Source organism: Cygnus olor, chromosome 24 (genome assembly GCF_009769625.2).
Source record: "Cygnus olor isolate bCygOlo1 chromosome 24, bCygOlo1.pri.v2, whole genome shotgun sequence".
NCBI classification, from domain to species: domain Eukaryota; kingdom Metazoa; phylum Chordata; class Aves; order Anseriformes; family Anatidae; genus Cygnus; species Cygnus olor.
The window spans coordinates 3,278,034-3,296,870 of NC_049192.1; the positions used below are offsets into that span (position 1 = coordinate 3,278,034).

Below are 18,837 nucleotides of genomic sequence, written 5' to 3' on the forward strand. Positions count from 1 at the left end.
CTGCCCTCTCCAACACCCTCGTCACTCCTGCCTGGCATCTCCGTGCACCTTAGGACTGCACGTGGAAGGAGTTGGGCTTGTGCACAGACCTCTGCACCCGTAAAGGAGCGGGGTTTGGGGGGAAGCAGGCTGCCACTGGGTCCTTCTGTCTGGGTATGGGAGGGATATGCCAGCACGCAGCATCCTGGTGCAATTCGGGGATGGACGTGCAGGAGATGCTCATGCTTCCCTATGGGACTCATGATCCTGAGGGACATGGAAAAGGGCTCCTGGCCCAGGAACGGGGCTGGGTGAAGGACAGCGCGGGGGCTTTGGTACCTCTGGCCGCACAGGGTCCTCTATGCCGACCACAGCGATGCAGGTCAGGTCGGACAGGATCTCGTTCTCGCTGTCCCAGTCGGGCTCGGCATCGGCGGGGAAGTCGCGGAAGGCCAGGCAGATGGTCCGCAGCCCGTGGCACGCCATGGGCTCGATCACCTTCTTCACCATCTCATCCCGGTCCTTTGTCTTGAACACCCGGGGGTCACCGTTCTTGTCCAGGATCTTGGTGCACCTACGCGGGACCAGGACAAGAGGGTGAGGGAGACTGGAAGCAGCAGAGGCACGCTGCCTGCTCAGCGATCCACTCCCTGACACTCAGTTTTCCTGCCTGTAAAATGGGTGCATCCCCCTGACCCAGGGCTGCCTACAGCTCTACCAAAACCACGCTACCAAGAGCCAACATTTCGCCCAGAGCACCTCCTGATGCTCAGCCCCTTCCTCCCCGCTCCACAAGGGCTGGGCACCCCCTTCACCCTCAGCCCCGCTCCCAACATCTCCACGGCACATTGAGAGCCCAAAGCCCCCGGGGCTGGCGGGATGGGGAAAGGACCCGGAGAGCAAGGAGGGGACGGTTACTTGCGGAGGATGATCTCGGAGGCTCCCTTGCTGTACATGCGGAAGCCACCGTTGCCGTTCTTCAGCACCGTGCTCATGGACTTGCGCACCGAGTTGAAGGTGTAGACCTTGTAGAGCTTCTCCTCTGGCACCTCGTTGCGCACCGCCTGGTAGTCCTGCTTCAGGTCCAGCACGAAACCCAGCAGGGCGCACTCCGTCTTGTTCCCCACTTGCCGGGGTAGCCCCCCTTCCTTCTCTGGTGGCTGGAGGGGAAAAAAGGGAAAGAAAACACAATGTCAAACCTGGGTACGGCAGGATGGGAGCTGTAGGATTGGCCAACGGTGGTGGGAACATGAGGCTTCAGCTCTCCAAGAGCCTGCTCACCAAGATCTTGGATGTGTAGGCAGAGTTGATGGCGACACCGTTGACAATGAGGTCCAGGATCTTGGGCAGGATGGCTTCGGGGTCGGGGATCTGGCGGTAGTGGGTGTCCCCCACGTAGGCCTGCACCACGGTCATGCGGTTCATGGTGAGCGTGCCTGTCTTGTCCGAGCAGATGGCGGTGGCGTTCCCCATGGTCTCGCACGCGTCGAGATGTCTCACCAGGTTGTTGTCCTTCATCATTTTCTGCAGCAGGCAGCGCACCCAGCAAGGTTAGAGCCAGAAGCCCAAATTTCCCCCATAAAGCCCTCTACATCCCCCTCAGTGCCCCCACCGGTCTCACCTTCACGGAGTAGGCCAGGGAGATGGTGACGGCCAGCGGAAGCCCCTCAGGCACGGCCACCACCAACACGGTGACACCGATGATGAAGAACTTGACGAAGTACTGGATGTAAATGGGGGTGCACTCCGCCAGCCAGGGCCGGCCCTGCACCCCGAAGGTGTCAATGACGAAGTACAGCACCAAGATGATGACCGTGATGGCCGACATGATCAGCCCTGGGGGAAAAGGGGCAGAACAGGAGGTGAGGGGACGCAGGGGATAGCCCCTCCTCACCCCGAGATTTCCAGGGAGAGCCGCTCACCTGCCTTCCCGATCTGGACCGCCAGGCGCGTCAGCTTCCCTTGCAGCACAGACTTCTCCTTCTTGGGCACCTTCACCTTCTTCTTCTCCTTCTCCTCATTTTCCACCCCTTCCTGGCTCTTCAGGGGTTGGATCTCTAAGGCCACACCATCCTGAGTTTTAGCTACAGCCCCAGGGCAAAATAAGACACCACGTGTGAGTAGGAGAGAGACCGGGAAGACCTACAGGACACCACTGAGAAAGATGGTGGTGGGAGAGAGAGAGAAAACCCAGAGCACAAAACCATTCCCTACGACACACACCATTCCCTACGACACACGCATCCAAGCACATGGAAACCTTGTGGCCCAGGGCCTTGCCGCCTCCCTGTCGCTCAGTCTTTGCCATCTACCCCTTGCCCCAGCCCCAGGGATGAAGGGTCCTTGGAGCTGACGGTGGCCAGGGGCCACGCAGGACCATTTCTCGTGGTGGTGATGGAGAAAACCCACTGCCCAAGCCATGGGCAGGAGGTCTCCAACCCCTCCACGGACTCCTTCGCCCCCCACAGCACACAGGGAGCACGTTGGGCTGGCTCCATAGCTGCTCCAGTGCACTGGCAGACCTTGTCCCAGCAGGGACAAGCTTGGGAGGGGGCTTCCCTCTGCTCTGCGCCCCTCTTCAGTGCCTTAACGCCTTTTTAATGCCCTTTGGGGACTCAGCAGGAATCCTTTCACAGGGGAGCTGGAGGGGTGAGATGGAGGGGGACGGTTAGGCGGTCAGATGGAGTTTGAAGAGGGGTGAGCCAGCTCCCGTACCCCAGCCCTGAGCCATCCGTCATGTTTTTAGGACCACGGTTTTAGGACTCAAGAAAGCTGTTACAGCTCGGCCCAACTCCCTGCCCTCATCCAGCTGAGGGTCTGGAGACCCAGGTCGGCTGGGAGTTGTGGAGCGGGATGGGAAAAGAAGAGGATGCGATCCCCCTGCGAGGCTGCTGGGGCTGGGGGCACAGCGGGGGCCCCCCAGGTGTCCCAGGACCTGTCCCCTCGATGGTTGGAGACAGCCCCGAGCTGCCCCGCATCTGCCACCTCCTCACGCCAGCCCCCGACACGGACAGAACAAGCACCCGGACACAGTCTGACGGGAAGGAGGGCAACTCAAACTGCTGAGAGGAGAGAGAGAAAGAGAGAAAGAGGTGGAGAGAGAGGTGCAGAAATGGGCTTCCTCCACAGCCTGCAAAGAACAGGGTGAGAAACACTGGCGAGAGACGCTCACGGAGTCGAGGCCATGGGAGGAGAGGGTGCAACCATCCCGCAGGCCAGGTCCCAGGGGTGGCTTATCCCGGGAGGACGCGATGCGCCCATGTCTCTCCCCCAGCTGTGCCCAACCACAAAGCCCACAGCATGGCAGCTCCTGGGGGGCACGAAGGTTCAGAGCCACCAGGTCACATCAGCGCGGACACGGATGCTGTGCCAACGGTCCGGGCTGTCGGGAAGAGCCCCGTCCTCCCTGCACGAAGACTTAACCCCAAGCAGAGCGAGGTGGCCACGGGGAAGCCAGCCAACATCGTCCCCGCTGCGCCCAGCGCCATGAGGCCGTGCCGGAGCCGCGGGACCGTTGCACCCTCTCCCAGGACAACGAGGCGAGAGTCCCGCCGGAGCAGCAAAGAGCACAGACTCATGAGAAGAAGGAAGGAAGGAAGGAAGGAGGAATGCTCGGTAGTTAGTGTGGTGCTGGTTCAAAGGATGGAGAGGCTGGTTACCTTTGTTGCGATTTTCGGGGGCTCCGGTTTTTTTACCTGTTCAAAGAGAGAAAGGGTGCAGGGCTGAGCACACGGAGCTGTGGCCGGCAGAGGGACGGGATGGGCCAGCCCCGTTCCGAGGGGCCGCATGCTGCTCCGGCGGCATCCGCGCACGGGGCTCAGCACCACTGCTGTCACCCTCGGGTGCCAAGTGTGGGACCCCTGCCAGCTCACCTTGCTGGAGGCCATCCTGCACCCCAGCACGAGGAGGGTCTGGAGCTCCCCGGCTCCCCCAGCACCCCATCCCCATATGTAAAGCACTCCCTACAACCCGCACCAGCACCCCACAGGGTGCTGAGGTGTCTCAGGCCTTTGGACAGAAGCCACAAACAGAGCTCGATCGGTGCCCAGCACATGCTGAGCACTCCGGCCCCCCTGCTGCCACCAGATCCAATGGGGACACACAGACTTGCCCCCCCTGCAATGGGCAGCACTACATGGGGTAGAGCCCCCCCATGTCTGTGGTGGGCACTATCCCCATATCGGGGTCCTCCGTGTGCCTCCACAACACCAGAAGCATGGGGCTTCTGTAATCTATACAAGCAGAGTGTGATAAAGGGGTTTATACACCAGACCTGGTTTCTCCTCCCCCCCCCCCCCCGCACCACAGTGAAGCTCTCTGTTCCCCAACTTTTGCTCCCAAATTGAGGGCTGCAAGGCCCCAGCACGTGGCACGGAGCTGGGTTTGCTGCAGGGCTGAGTGCCAGAGCTTGGGGACAAGGAAAACCCCAAGCACCGTGCCCGGGTCCCAGGAAAGCTGCTGCTCAGCTCTGCCAGCAGCTGCTCCCCACGCTCCCACCTCTGAGCTCGGCAGAACCCCAGCTTCCCCGGCCCGACTCACACCAACGCTGGCTTTGAAGCCTTTGTGGCTGAGGAGGGCTGGCACGGAGCAGCGGGACATGAGAGCCGGAAAGCGTTCAAGTCCCAGCATGATTGGGAACAGCTCAGCCCGCCCGGCTGCCCTCCTCTCCTCCACCCAGCAGGGCACAAACCCCTCCTCACCTTCTTCCATCCCCTGTGCTTCCATCCCCTGCCCAGGAAGCTCAGCAGAGATCTTCAGCCGAGTTTCCAAGGCTCTGGACGGGCTGCTGACACCCTGCAGGCACTCACCTTCCCACCACGGCATGGGCAATGAGCACCGTGCCACTGCAGGGCAGCGCTAGCAGCCCCTTTCCCCGTGACCCCATAACCCTCCAACTGCAGGCTGCAGCTGGCAGGAGGAGAGCTGGAGCCATGACCGAAAAGAGCCGGAAAGCCGAGGTCTGGGTGCACGAGGGGCTTTCCCCTCACAGCACGCCCCACGCTGCCACAACAGCTTGCCATACTGCCTCGGTCACACACGCTAAAGCCCAACCGCATCCCATCGTTGGTTTGTTGTGCACAAGCAGATGCTCCCCAGGGAAAGGAGAAAGGCAACAGGAGGGAAGAAGAGGGTTCGGTAATCTCCTTACCTTTCTTCACCTTCTTCTCCTCATCTCCTTCTCCTGCCCCCAAGAGAGTGAAGATGATTCCCGTCTGGGAGTTGATCCCCACAGCGGTCACCACCATCCGCCCGGAGCCCTCCATCACATGGGTACCTGGCACACAGGGAGGCGCGGTGAGGCAGGACACCAGCACAGAGCTCCCATCGCCCCCAAAACACCGGGACCAGGCAGCAGCCCCCTCCACACAGCAGCACAAAGCCCCCACACCAGCCAGGGTTTCCTCCCTGGGACATCTCCCCCCGCGCTGCCAGCCTCAACAGCAAGCACGGGGGCACTTGGGACATGGGGTCTGCCCAAATGGGGACGCTGGAAAGGTGCCGCTGCCGTTCCCATGTCTCTCACGGTACAGGAGCTCCTCTGGGAGCCACAACTCAGCCACCAAAGGTTGCCAAAGAGATGGTCAGGATCCCGTCTCGATCAATTCAGCAATTCACAATGTGATGCCGACAGGTTTGGGACTTCAAACCACGCCGAAACCTCAGGCTTTTTGCTCTGGTGCCAACACGAGTTGGGTTTTCCGCCCAGAAGCCTCACCTGACAGCAGCATGGGGTCTTTATCGAGAGACTTCTTGACCTGGTCAGACTCCCCGGTCAGCGAGCTCTCATCTATTTTCAGGTCATTCCCTTGGATCAGGATCCCGTCTGATGGCAAGAGGTCACCTAGGAGAGGAGCAAAGACAGGGATCAGTCCAAGCCCAGCCAGCCACAGCTTGCCGTGTCCTGCTGTGTCCCAGGAGGACTCGGGTGTTAGCAAAAGGACTCAAAATTCAGCCTCAGACCAAGCTTAGAGGTAGGAGAAGCAAAGGGAGGGTATTCAAGAGCGATATCTAATGGCTCTAAAATCTTCACACGCAAAGCATTAGTTGTGAGGTCTTTCAATTGTATGGTGCTCCCTCATACTTGCTTTTACTGAAACAACACCACGCCTTCCCAAAGCCTCAATACATCCAAACTGTTACACAAACATCCACCTGCAGAGGTAGGAAAGAGCTCTACATGAAAATAAACACCATACAGGAAAAAAAAACAAACTCATTCCTGATGGGAGCTGCAGGGAACGAGCATAGCCCTCGGTAAGCCAGGAGCAGGACCTCATCTAGCCTGAGGGCTACAACGTTTAGGTCTTCCCAAAGACACCTCACTGGGGAGATGCTCACCAACAAGGACATGGTTGTGAGTTGTTTGGGACCAGCAGGTTGCTGAAACAAGCCCCTGCTGCAGGCTGGTGAGCGGAGCCCCATCGCCCCGGCCTCTGAGAGGAACAACCGGGCCGCCCGCACCCCCCACTCACCGTATTTGATCTGCGCGATGTCTCCCACCACGATCTCGGCCACAGGGATCTGAATCACCTGCCCCTTGCGGATGACCGTGAACTTCTGCTCCTGCTCGATGCGGCTCTGGAGGCCCCGGAATTGCTTCTCTTTGCTCCAGTCGTTGAAGGCGGTCACCAGCACCACGATGATGACCGAGAACAAGATGGCCGCCCCTTCGATCCAGCCGGCCTGCGACTCGCCCTCGTCCTCCACACCGCCCGACGACTGCCCGCACACTGCAGGTTGGGGGGAAAAAAAAACCCTGTTTGTACAACGGGATGCTCGGTGTCTCCTGAGAAACACACACAGAGCAGAGCCGGGATGCTCCCTGAGGTTCAGGCTGGGAATGAGAAGACATTTCTCCTCAGAAAGAGCGGTCAGGCGCTGGGAGGGGTTGCCCAGGGAGGTGGTGGAGTCACCGTCCCTGGGGGTGTTCAAGGAGAGGTTGGACGTGGTGCTTGGGGACATGGTTCAGTGGGTGACAGTGGTGGTAGGGGTGGTTGGAACAGATGATCTTGGAGGGCTTTTCCAACCCTAATGATCCTAGGATCGCCCACATGGGGCATCATGGCTGGGAAGAGCACTGCCAGGTTTGGGGGAGTTACCAAAGGACACCTTGTCCCAAACCAAAAAAGAAGCCACGTGGGATTTGGGAAGCCACCAGACCATACAGACCCCCTTGCCCCCTGAGCATCCCTTGGGGAACAGCGAGGAGCAGCGCCATGGTGACAGCTCTGCCCAGACATCCACCAGTGCACATCCCCTGACACGTGTGGGATGACACCAAGGGCCCCGAGGATGGGGAGAAGCCACCATCGAAGGGGACAGCAGGAGCAGTATGGCTCCGAGGCACCACCAGGATGGGCGGGCCCACGGGGGAAGCTTTCATCCCAAAGCCCAGCGGGGACCCCGGGACTCACGTTCATTGTCACCGCCTGGGGGGTGGTAGAAGGACAGGCCTAGGGAGATTATGGCTGCTATTTCCAAGATGATCAGCGTGACGTCCTGCAGCGCCTCCCACACTAACTGCAGGAACGTCTTGGCCTTCTTGGGGGGAATGAAGTTCTGGCCGAACACCTGCCTCCTCTTCTCCAGGTCGGTCGGGTTCCCGGACAGACCTGGGGAGGGGACGGCGAGAAATGAGACCGAGTGACAGCGCTGCCTCCATGTCCTCACCGAATGGCTCTGGTGCTGCAGAGAGGAGCAGAGCCTGGGTTTTGCTCCTGCCACCAGCCAGGCGAGGGACACCCAGGGCAGGCACGGAGCCGCTGCTCCCCGGTGCCGCAGTTAATGCCAGTTGGCGCTGGCCGGCTTGTTTACACGCTGCAGCAAATTAACCGTAAATCTGGCACCGCCAGCGGCGCTCGGAGCTGTCACAGCCACCTGATGCCTCTCTCCTGCCAGCTTGGGGAAGGGGAAGCAGCAGGGAGCGCCGCAGGAGCGTCTCCGACCCCGGCGGACGCTGAGCCCCACGGCAGATGAGGGACGGCACGACCCGGGGGCTGCTCCTGCTTTGGGATGGGTGGTGGGAGCTAGGAAAGGAATAGGACAGCTTGGATCTGTGCTGCTGCTGCTCAGCCTGGCTGCACCGGAGAGGGGAGAGCAGGAAAAAAAATGGGGGGGAATTGGGTTTTGGGGGGGGGGCTGAACCCGTTCCTGTGGGTTGCAGGGGGTGGTGGAGCACAGCAGCCTTCCAGCAGCACAGCAATGGGGAGAGCACTCGGCCCTGCTGCCTCCCCACGCATCAAAGAGCTGGGGGGAAGGGGGGGGGGGGGGGGGGACAAGGCAAGTGCAGCCCTCCCAGCCCAGCACCACCTTAATGCAGCCCCGTGCCGAGCCCCTGCGTTTTCCACCTTAAGAGCGGCCGGGGCTGCTGCCAGCTCCCGAAATGCACCGGGCAGGGGCTGTAACGCCCGGCCCTGGGGCACCCATGGGTGCCTGGAGCAGCCTGGCAGCGCCACACCCCACCCCGGGGCCACTTCCCCATCGCAGCCCAGCTGGAGGCAGCAGCAGGATGCGCCCCGTTTCCCCCCACCGTGACGAATCCCACGGCTGTGGGGATGGGACGCGCTGGCGGAGCAGCCCGTGCATCCCCACCCAGCCCTAATCCCGGGATCTCCCGGCCCCCGTGGCCTCCCCGAGCCCAGCCCATGCGGCGGCGGGGATGGAAAATCTCGCTAAGCATCGCTAAACGTCGCTAACCGCCGCGCCTGACTCACGCCGGCGTCACAGCTGGGAGGCTCGGCATGCATGGGATGCCGCCGAGGGCGCACACGTGGCTCCTCCAAACCCACCTGGGAGCACCTCCAGGGTCTATCCCCCCCCTCTAATTACCCCCACTCTCATGGGGTAATGAGGTTGGGGTAGATTTTAATTTATCTGTATGGGCAGGAAGGGTTGCAAAGAGCGACAGGCATGCAGCGTGGCCAGCAGCTGACCGCTCCTCGCTGGGGCCACAGCAGGGTTTGGATAGGACCCCGCAGGGGGGCAGTGAGCAATTTGGGGTGGAGGCCACAAATTGCAGAAGGAGGACAAAGTGCCCATGCAGTCGCTGCTCCCAGATCAGAGGGGAGGCACCACAGCTCTGTACTTCTCCAGGCTAGAGGCTAACAGGGACCGCAGGGTAAACCTCCCCGCCTGGCCTCCACCTCTCTGCGGAGGCTTCTCCTATGATCCTACCACCATTCACCCATTTTCCTCATTTTGACGATATAGATCTTTGGTTACTCCCCCCCCCAGCAGGACAGCAGGGCGCACGGGAGACCTTGGCAGAGCAGAAGCAAAGCTGCTTTTCGGCACAGCAGAGCCAGCCTCCCCAGGAAGAGGCCCCCCACGCCAGGCTCCTTGCTGCAGCCCCGCGGGCGGAGGCCGGGAAGGAGGCAGCGGCCGCGGAGCTGCCACGACGAGCGCGGTGAGTCAGGGCGGTACTCGCCGACACAACTCGTCGCCCAGGGGACACCGGCGGGAGCCGCTCCGAGCGGTGACTCAGCCCCGCTGCGCGCTGCCGCCCCGCTCCCCTTCCCACCCCAGGATGCCCAGCAGCGGGGTCGGGGACGGGCCGGTCCCTCACGGGTGTGCGGTGGGCATGGGGAGAAAGGGGTCACCCCTTCTGCAGGACCCCCAAGGGGCTGGGGTCCACCAAGACCTCGTTGGGCAAAAGGCAAAGAGGAGACCCCCATACTGGAAAGACCCCTGCCAAAACCAGTGGTGCATGGGGAGATCCCACCCTATGAGGTGGAAGCCCCCAGGCTGCACGTCCTGCGCACGGGGAGATTCCCCCCTATGAGGATGAAGCCCCTACGTTGCACATCCTGCCCTAAAACCTGGCCAGGGCATCCCACCCGGTCATTATCGGGGCAGGGCGCAGCACTGGGCTTGCAGCTCCCTTCTTCTGGGGCTTCCCTCGCTGGGTACCATCACACCTCCATCGGGCTCCCCATGGAGCACGGAGAGGCAAACCCAGCACGGCAGGAGCCAAGCAGTGCTTTGGGCTTTCACTTTTCCTAATAATATCCCAGCTCATAGGAAATAACCTCCTTCTGCTCTCTGGGCTCAATAGGACGGTGTTTGGGACAAGCCACAGGGGTCGCCTCCAAAGCAACAGCCGTGTGCGGAGCAGGGGCTCAGGCCTGGAAGCAGGGATTGAATCGGGATCACACGGCATCCCCTCAGTACTTGAGCTCCCAGACCAGGGCCTTTTGGGTTTGCTTCCCTCCCCGCCCCACTCCCCTCCCGCCCCCAAAAGCGCGCTCACCTTTTGGCACGGCCAAGCGCATTGTTTTGCGGTCAGGACTTGGTATTTCCACCGGGACTCCCCCCCCTTCTCTAATGACATCCCGGGATTGTCTCCCCTTCCCGGTCCCGCTCACAGCTGGGAAACACGCTAACCCCAGCTCCCAGCCCCAGCGACAACAGCCTGCCAGGCTGCGGGGCCGTGGGGTGGCCACGTCCCCATCCCACGTCCCCATCCCACACATCCACTGTGGTGCTGGAAAAAAAGGGGCACGGGGAGAGAACCCCTTGAACACCATGGAGGGGGTGCACCCAAAGACACCCCAGGCTGGGAGCCTCAGCACCCGGCCCGGCCCTGCTTCCATACAGGGGGCCCCAAAAATGCCACCCCTGCAAACGGGGAGGAGAAATGACATCCTTCCACCCAAACTCCCCAAATATCAGCCAGCACCCCCAGGGGAGCACCAAACCGGCCACCACCGCTCAAACCTACGATGCTCAGGTGGACCCAAACCCAGGCTTCCAGTTCACATTGAAGAAGCCCTAAAATTACGGGGCTACGGGCGCCTCCCCGTCCCCATCAGCGCCTTGGGGACGTGCTGCCTGACCTTTGGCCGAGATGCCCACACCACACACAAGGTCCCCATGCCGCTGAGCGCTCTCCAACCTTTACACCCCCTTCACCCACATCCCACGCAGCGCTGCGAATTATTAAACAGAAGAAAGGCCAGCACCACGCTCGGGGCAGCAGCGGGGCTGGGAGAGGAGCCCCATACCCCTCACACCCCACCAGCCATCCTATTTTCACCAGGAGGCATGGAACCACGTCCCCGAGACCCACAGAGGATGCCCGGCACGACGGAACCGCGCTTTGAGCTCAGCCACGAGCGCCTCGAGCCCGACAGCTCCAGCCACGAGCTCCCCAACCCATCCCACCTCGCCGGCCGGCCGCTTACCTTCGACGGGCGACGTCTTCAGCCTCTTGCAGACGTTGTGCACGCCGCCGTAGGAGTCGTTCAGCCGGGCGACCGCCTCGGCGCTCCTCAGCTCCATGAGGTTCCTGAGCTCCACCACGGAGCACCCAAAGTCCCCCTCATGGTTGCCTTCGGCGACCGAGTTCCCGGGGTGGTGGTCGGCCACGTTGTTCGTCATCTCGACCCGGCGGCAGCGGCGCCGCGGGGCGCCGGGACGCAGGGGCCGGCCGCGAGGCTGCGGCTTTTTGGGGAGGGAGCTGGGGGCGGCCCCGCGGGGGTCCCTGGGGGCTGCCCGGGCGCAGCGGTGCCTCTAGCCGAGCCCTTCTCCTCCGGATGCAGGTGTAAACAGGATGCGCATGTTACCGCGGAGGCAACCTTAGCAACGCCCGGCGTGCATCTCCCGCGGCAGGAGGAGGGCTCCCTGGATACCACAGCAACTGGAGCTGGAAAAAAAAAAAAAAAAAAAAGAGAAAAAGATGGGAAGAGGAGGAGGGGGTCATCGGGGGGCCCGCGGCCGGACGCACGCAGCCCCCGCGGGATGGGTACGGGTAGGAAGAGGAGGCGGCATGGTTCGGAGGCGCGCGGCGGCACCGCGGGCTCACCCGGCTCTGCTAAAGAAAAAAAGCAAGAAAAAAAAAAAAAAAGGCGGCTCTGCCCCAAAACCCCAAGGTTTGGCTTTTTTGGACGAAAAAAAAACCCCGGTGAAAGCTGAGCTCGGCCCAGCCCGCCGGGCAGGAAGGGCGGCCAGGTGGTTCTCCGCTCAGCCCACAGCTGGCTGGCCCCGAAAATGCTCCCATTGAGCTGGGTTTAAAAATACAGCTCGGCAGTGGAAAACAGCTGTTTCCGCCCCGCGGTCCCAGGGAGGCAGCGCCTGGTAACGGCGCTGGCAACAGGTAAGCAAAAGCATCCCGAGGCAGCCGACAGAAAGGGGCTCGCAGCACCCAGCAGGCTTTTGAGCGCCGAGAGATCCGTCAGGAAACTGCTAAAACCCACGGGTTTCTCCGAAATAAAGAGCGTTTTGCATTAATGGCACCTCCTCAGCTCTCCCTCTGTGCCCTGCTCGAGCTCTCGCACCGCAGCCTGCAAGGAGCCGGATCCCTTAAAGCCCCCAAACGCTGCCAGCCCCACTGCAAGGGTGGGAGAACCCCAAAAATCTATGAGACCAGGCAGTGATGTGAGCATCCCCCTTCCCCAGGGCTTAGGGATCCCACAGCAGCACCAGGAGCAGGAGGAACGGTGCTGGTGGCCACCGGGGACACGGAGAGAGCTGGGGCACAGCAAGGACCAGGGGATCGAGGGCTCCCTCTGCCAAAGGCCCCCTCTGGCTCCGCTCCCCAGCTCAGCCTCCAGCACCGACCACCACCCTTGCAAACCCACCAGCCTGGGCAGTTCCACACCAAACACCCCCAGTTCCAGCCCCAACGGTACCGGTTCAGCAACCCCTGAAACAGCAGGATCCCGAAAAAAAGCAGCCCCCTCCCTGCCCCACAGCCTGGCCCCCCACGCCGGTCCCTCTCCACCGGTAACGCCCGGGTGGCCGCGGAGTTATCAGGAGGCAACAGGCACCAACGGGCCCGCCACGGGAGGGTCCCATGCAGCAGCCGAAGGTGGAAATGGGATGGGGATGCTGCCGTTCCCATACAGAGCCTTGGCTCTGCCCCCTGACCCCATAAAGCAGGGAGCGAGCTGGAGCAGCAGCATCCTTGGCCGTGCCCAGCCCCGTCGCCGCACGCAGCTCCTCGGGGAGCCGAGCTCATCCGTCATTTAACGGCGTGAAAGCGCCCGGCGGTGGGAGGCAGGAGACGGCTGATGCAATTAAGCAGACTCCCGCTGATCAACAGATAAAAAAGATAATGCCCCCCCACCTTGGCGCACTAATTTTCCCCCTCTTTCACAGTCACTAACGTCTTCTGAAGGGAGCTGAGAGGCTAAGAGAAAGGCGGCTAATTAATACTGTGACGGCCTAGCCCGTAATTACCCCCGAAGGAGCCACGGGGCACCCATCGTTACCTGCCCAGGGCGGCGGCGAGCTCCTGCCCGCTGCAGCACCAGCCCCGGGACTCACTCCGGTGGTCAAGAAGAAAGCAGGGACCTGGCAGGGGGCGGCTCTTTGAGCACCCCCTGGCCCCAGAGCTTAGGGACAGAGCACGGTCCCATGTCCCAGACCCGTTCCTGGCCCATTTCTGCCCCGTCCTGCCCGCACAGGACAGGCTCCTCCGCTCCCTGGCTGGGCTGGGCAGGATCCATCCCAGGCAAGTGGAGAGCTGCGCTGAAGCTTCTCAAAGACCTAACACTAATGAGTGCCTAACGACTCCCGCAGCATTCAGCAGGCTGGCCGCCGTAGCTCAGTAATTAGTTCTCCGAGCCTCCAGGCGCTGCAGAGGGAGACGGGCTCTCCGAAGGCCCCCGTGGGGACAGCGAGGGAGGCAGAGGTTACGGGACGCTGGGCACCCCGCAGACACATCCCACAGCAAGAAAACACAGGGCGGGTGGGAGGACGCAGCCAGAGAGCCCGAGGAGCGGCCAGCGCTGCCGTGTCACCTCCCGGTGTCCCCATACAGACGAGGGCCTCGGTGGTGGCAGCGGGAAGGAGGCGCTCCCGGAGCGCGGCGGCAAGGGGACAACGGGGCACGGAGCGGAGGGAGCAGGCGGGGAGGAGGCAGCGGCTGCCAGGGAGCCGTGAAGCCGATGCAGTGCTGCAGACGAACCTGCCCGGAATAATAAACGGCTGCATTACACCTCCGGCCCGGCCGGGGAGAGCGGCCGCACGCCTGCACCGGGGCCAGCACGGCCCTGGGTGCGCGCCGGCGTGACCGTCCCGCGCCGTGGTGGCCACCGGTGCGAGGAAAGGAGCCCGCCTGCCCCTAAACATGGGGGGAGAGGAAGCAGGCTGCTCAGAGAGGGACGAGGATGTAGGATTTGGACCCCATCCTGCAGGCACCAGCGCTGTGAGCAGCCTGGGCGGTGCTCCCAGCCCCCAAAAAATCACAAAGTGCACCCGCGGCACAATCCGCGGTGACGCTGCTCGCGTGCCGGGGGCTCACGGCTTCCCTCCCCAGGGAGAAAAAGCCAAGCTGGAGTGAAAATCAGCCGGGCACGTCCTGCGTGACACCTCCAAAGCAAGCCCCGAGAGGGCTCGCTGCGACGCCTGCTCGGGCAGCTGTTGCAGGACCGACGGAGAGCAGCAGGCACACGGGGATGCGCCTGCAAACCCGCTCGGGAACCCAAATTCCCCAGCACGAGCCCCGGGGCTGCCACGCCACGGGATGCCGCCGCGGGTCCCCAGCTCTCCTGGGACTCCACCATCAACGCTCGCTGTGTCCCCGTGCTGCAGATTGAGGCGAATCCTCCCTGTTTTGGAGCAGGCAGACAGCGAGCCCAGCGCCGTGCACCTGGTAGCCAACCCAACCAAGCTCAGCTGTTGGCTTTTTTTTTTTTTTTTAAAGTTAAACCCACAAAGGATGGGGAAAATCTCCTCTGCGTTTTGCTCCAGAAAGCCCCAAACATCTCCCCCCACCATGGGGAGGAAAACCAAACCCATTTGCCTCCCCACCCACCCGGGGGTGAGCAGAGCCACAAACCCCCAGCTCGGCCGGGCAGGATGAGGCCCCCTGAGCAAACCTCAGCCCCTTTGATGGAGTTCCTGCCCCCCCAAGCACCTGCCCTGCTGCCCCAGCCCCGAGCCATACCACGGGGGCCGTCTCCTCCGCAGCTTTTGGCTGCTGGAGGTTGCCATGGCAAAGCCCACGGAAAGCTGTGCCAGGGATGCTGCTTATGTTGCCAAATGGGAAGAAAAAAAAAATATATATATATATAAAAAATTAAAAAAGCATCCAGGGAGAGACTGAACTGCTCTCCCCAGCTCTGCTCCCACCATGCACGGACCCCATTGAGCCAAGGAGCTGCTGGAGAGGAGATAGATCAGTGGGACAGGAGAGAGGTGGGCTCTGCTGGGCTGCAGCCCCTCGTGGTGGGGATGGAGCAAGAGCTTGGGGAGTGCGTTGGGAGCCCCGCACACGGGGACGCGCAACGGGGACGCTCAGCGGGCAGCTCCGCGCGACGCACCCTGCCTGCTTCCAACAGATCCAAAAGCCCAGGGCAGGAGCTGCTCTTGGCCAGTCCGGGGGGTGGGGGGGGCTCAGGGAGGGCACAACCGCGCCCCCCAGCGCTCTGCCCAACTCCCACCTCAGGGCCCCCCTGGCCAAAGCGCCGTGCCCAGGGCGAGCAGCAGCCCCCTGGGCATTTCTCTGCCCCCCAAACATGCTTGGAGCAGCACCGCAGCCGCCCACCACCGCCCCCCCCGCACCGTCCCCGTTCCCCCCCCCCCCCCCCCGAAGGAAGCGGGGGGCCGGGGAGCCCCGGGGCAGGGGCACGCGGCCCCTCCCCGCACACTCACCAAATCGCAATGTGCAGATGGCAGCGGCACGCTCGGCTCCGCTCCTCGTTCCCAGCAACACCCATGGGGAGCCTTCCCCTCGCCCAGCGCCGCGCTTAACCCCTCCGGCACCGGCACCGGACACCCACGAGGAAACCAAGGCGGCTCCAGGCGCGTTATCTCCCCCGGTGCACTAACACTCCTCGGGGGAGAGGTGCTCATAAATCGCTGAGCTGGTTCGTGGCTGCAAATGGCACGCCCCGGGGGCACGGTGCACGGATCCCGAGGGGGCTGGGGCAGCCCCCGGTGCGTCCTCCGCAGGATTCCCACCCTCAGGACCGAGCGATTCAGCCCAGGAAGACGAGAGGCAGGGTCGGGGCCTGTCAGCAGGCAGCGAAGGTCACGGCGTGGGAACCTCAGCCCTCCGCCCTGATGCCACGGAAAGAGGCCGCGCACTGTGCAGTGGGGTTAGAGGAGCGGATAAGAGAGCAGGGACACCCCAAAACACCCCCAGACAGACCCCACCAGGCTCGCACTCACCCATCACCTGGGCGGCTCCATCGCTGCACCACCACCCGTGCAACGAGGGAACAGGACCCGCTCCGACCGCTCCTGCTCCCCAGCCACGCCAGGATCGGGCTCTCCTTCCTCCTTCCCCTGATCTGGGGGTGCCCCAACATCCCCCCCTGCCACGGGGCACCCCCACGGGATGTCCCCTCCCTGCTGCCACCTCCCACCGCAGCATCCGCTTCCTTCGCCGAGCGCCGCGGGCTGACGGAGCCCCAGGGGAGGGGACGGTGGCATTCGATGGCTGCGGGGCACCCGCCGGCAGGAACCCACCACCGCCCCCCCCCGGTGCCACCCAACCTGCAGCTGCCTGATGCGTGGGAGGCTGCAGGCACCCCGGGGTGCGCGTACGGGGATGTCCCCAGCAGGTGGGGAAATGCAAGAGCCAAAAGGCAGGGGAGATCCCAGCGATTTGGGGAGACCCCTTGTGCCCTTTGCACTGATGGGGAGCAAGCTCCCAGCCTTCGTCTTGTAGGAAGGGGGGGGACCTGAGCACGTCAAATTCCCCAATTCCCACGCGGAGCAGGCTCCCACGCAGCCACCACCCATGCACCGGGCCGATGCTGAGTGCCCGGGTAGGGGACTTGGATGGGTCAGGGCTCACGTCCCCAAGAGCTGCCACCCCCGGGGGGTTCACCCGCTCGTCCCCACGCACGATGGGTCCCCGCGGGCAGCAAGCCACCAGCTGCTCCCCGCTTCCACGAAGCCCAGATCCCCTCCCGCACCCAGCCCAGCCCAGGCAGAGCTGACCCCAACCCCATCCCCACCAAGACACCCACAAAACCACACAGATCTGGGGGCGACAGAAAGGGCGCAGCGCCCGCCCCGCACAGCCGCCACGGGGACACGAACCACGCGACCGTGACCCCCGTGGATGCAGCAGCAGCATCCCACCCCAGCAGCCTCACACCATCACGCATCCTCCTCCTCCTCCGCCTCCCACAGGGCTGCAGGGACCAAAAAGCAGTGAGCTGGAGGAATGGGATGGTGGCTGAGCCATGAGGAAACACCAAGGGGAAGGAGAAGGGCGCAGGTGAGGGGCGGCGAGATGCAACCTGCTCCAGGAGCACAGCCACTTGGCGCATCCCCCCCCCCCCGCAGGGAGCACGAGCAGCTGCCAGCAGCCCACTAATTAAAGCTGCCGCTCACATTTGCTCCTATTTCGCCTCTTGTTCACTAAGGTAGGGAAACTGGTTTGTTGCACGCCCAAGGCAGCAATCGCCTCTTGCAAAAGAAGCGGCGAAGAGGCAGGAGAGCACCGGACGCGCTGCGGCACCACAGGACAAGCTCGGACGCAGCTCCCCCCCAGCACAGCACCCCAAAATCCAAAATCCCAGCCCCGGAGCCGGCCCCGGGGTTCCCACATGGGACATCCATGTGCCGAAGCCACCGGCGCGTGGCGGGAGCAGAGGCCTCTGCGCTGGGGGCTCAGGAATCTGCCCGCGCCCCCGGGCTTCCCCGCGCCACCGCAGGCAGAGGAATTTCAGGGGGGTGGAAAAAAAGAAAAAAAAAATCGGAGGGAGTCTCCAGGCGAGCTGTCAAGGGGAATGTTTCCATCTAAGGCCTTGGTATTTCTCTCCCGGCGCCTGCACTAAATCACCCGGGCTCCTCTCATTATTCTTTTGTGCTTTACAAGGTAGCGCAGCCGTCGGGCAGGGGGAGGAATGCAGGAGGAGGCCCAAAGCGAGCCCCAGCCTCTGCTGCACGCAAATACCTGGAGCCACCAGGGCCGGGTGCCTTCGGAGGGTGCTGCAGCCCCGGGTGCATCTGAGAGAGGGATGGATGCTGGGGCTGGGGGCTGCGACATCGAAGCTGGCGGTGTCCAACCGTGCCGCGCTGGTGCGGAGCCCCGGCCTTCATCCCCTGCTCCTCCCTCCTGCTCAGCACCGGGAAACTGGTTCCTCCTGCCCCAGCATCGCAGGCACCACGTGCGGTGATAAGGCAGCAGCTGGCCAACTATTGGGCAACTCTTAACTCAAGCTTTTTTTTTTTTTTTTTCCTTCTCCTTCCTCCCCTTCTCCTCCAAACCCAGTTGGATCCGTTGTGCGATTCCCCCGTGGCGAGGGGAGCAGGGCGGACAGCTCTGCCCCACGCTGGCACCCCACAGCACCTCCGCCACGCTCCGGCCCCGCCGCAGACCTGGCCCTGGGTTTTTGGCCGGGCACCCCGCAGCCCCCAGCGAGCCCACACCAAGCCCAGCACGGGGATGCTCGGAGGCCGGGCTCCCGAAGCGCTGAGGCAGGGAACGTCGCTCAGAAGCGGACGTCAGTGCTGGCCAGGCTGGGGGAGACACGCTCCGAAGGAGAGGGCGCAGGCCACGAGGGCGGGATTAAAGCAGAACGCGTGCAGAAAGCCAGACGGGGGGAACCGGGAGCCCTTCCCTAAGGGACGGGGTGCTCCCTGCCCCGCAGCCGTTTGTAGGGGCAGGGGCAGCCCCAGACCCTGGCACAACAACCAGAACCAGGCTCCTGGACCAGCTCCATCCCCGCTGTCCCCCCCCTTCACCCTGCTCCCCGCAGATACCCATCAGATTTGGCCACCGGGTGCACGTCCATCGCCACTCTGAGCCAGCCCGCACCGAGTCCTCAGGGTGCCCCTTGGCCCCCCCCACCCGGCCTGATTTGGGAACCTGCTGGGCTCCGACTGCCGCAGCCCCAGGACCAGAGCTCCCCGTGGCTCCAACACATCTCATTCCCAGTCAAAGCAGCCCTGCGT

The 18,837-nt window shown here is 63.0% G+C and overlaps 1 protein-coding gene across 18 annotated transcripts in view; it reads right to left on the reverse strand.

Moving 5' to 3' along the window:
• ATP2B4 (ATPase plasma membrane Ca2+ transporting 4) overlaps positions 1-18,837 on the reverse strand; it is a 45,090-nt gene that overhangs the window by 15,119 nt on the left and 11,134 nt on the right. For 14 of the 18 annotated variants that reach the window (XM_040536255.1, XM_040536243.1, XM_040536253.1 and 11 more), the window contains exons 2-12: positions 11,163-11,623; positions 7,395-7,592; positions 6,453-6,710; positions 5,696-5,821; positions 5,129-5,254; positions 3,639-3,674; positions 1,902-2,063; positions 1,601-1,815; positions 1,261-1,503; positions 898-1,139; positions 319-553 (exon numbers count right to left, since the gene is read on the reverse strand). In XM_040536255.1, the coding sequence (XP_040392189.1) occupies positions 319-553; positions 898-1,139; positions 1,261-1,503; positions 1,601-1,815; positions 1,902-2,063; positions 3,639-3,674; positions 5,129-5,254; positions 5,696-5,821; positions 6,453-6,710; positions 7,395-7,592; positions 11,163-11,358 (2,037 nt within the window). In that variant the 5' untranslated portion in view covers positions 11,359-11,623. Of the gene's footprint in view, positions 1-318; positions 554-897; positions 1,140-1,260; positions 1,504-1,600; positions 1,816-1,901; positions 2,064-3,638; positions 3,675-5,128; positions 5,255-5,695; positions 5,822-6,452; positions 6,711-7,394; positions 7,593-11,162; positions 11,624-15,576; positions 15,594-16,095; positions 17,524-17,836; positions 18,703-18,837 lie in introns of those variants that run through there. The other 4 variants (XM_040536251.1, XM_040536242.1, XM_040536248.1 and 1 more) reach the window with 3 other exon arrangements.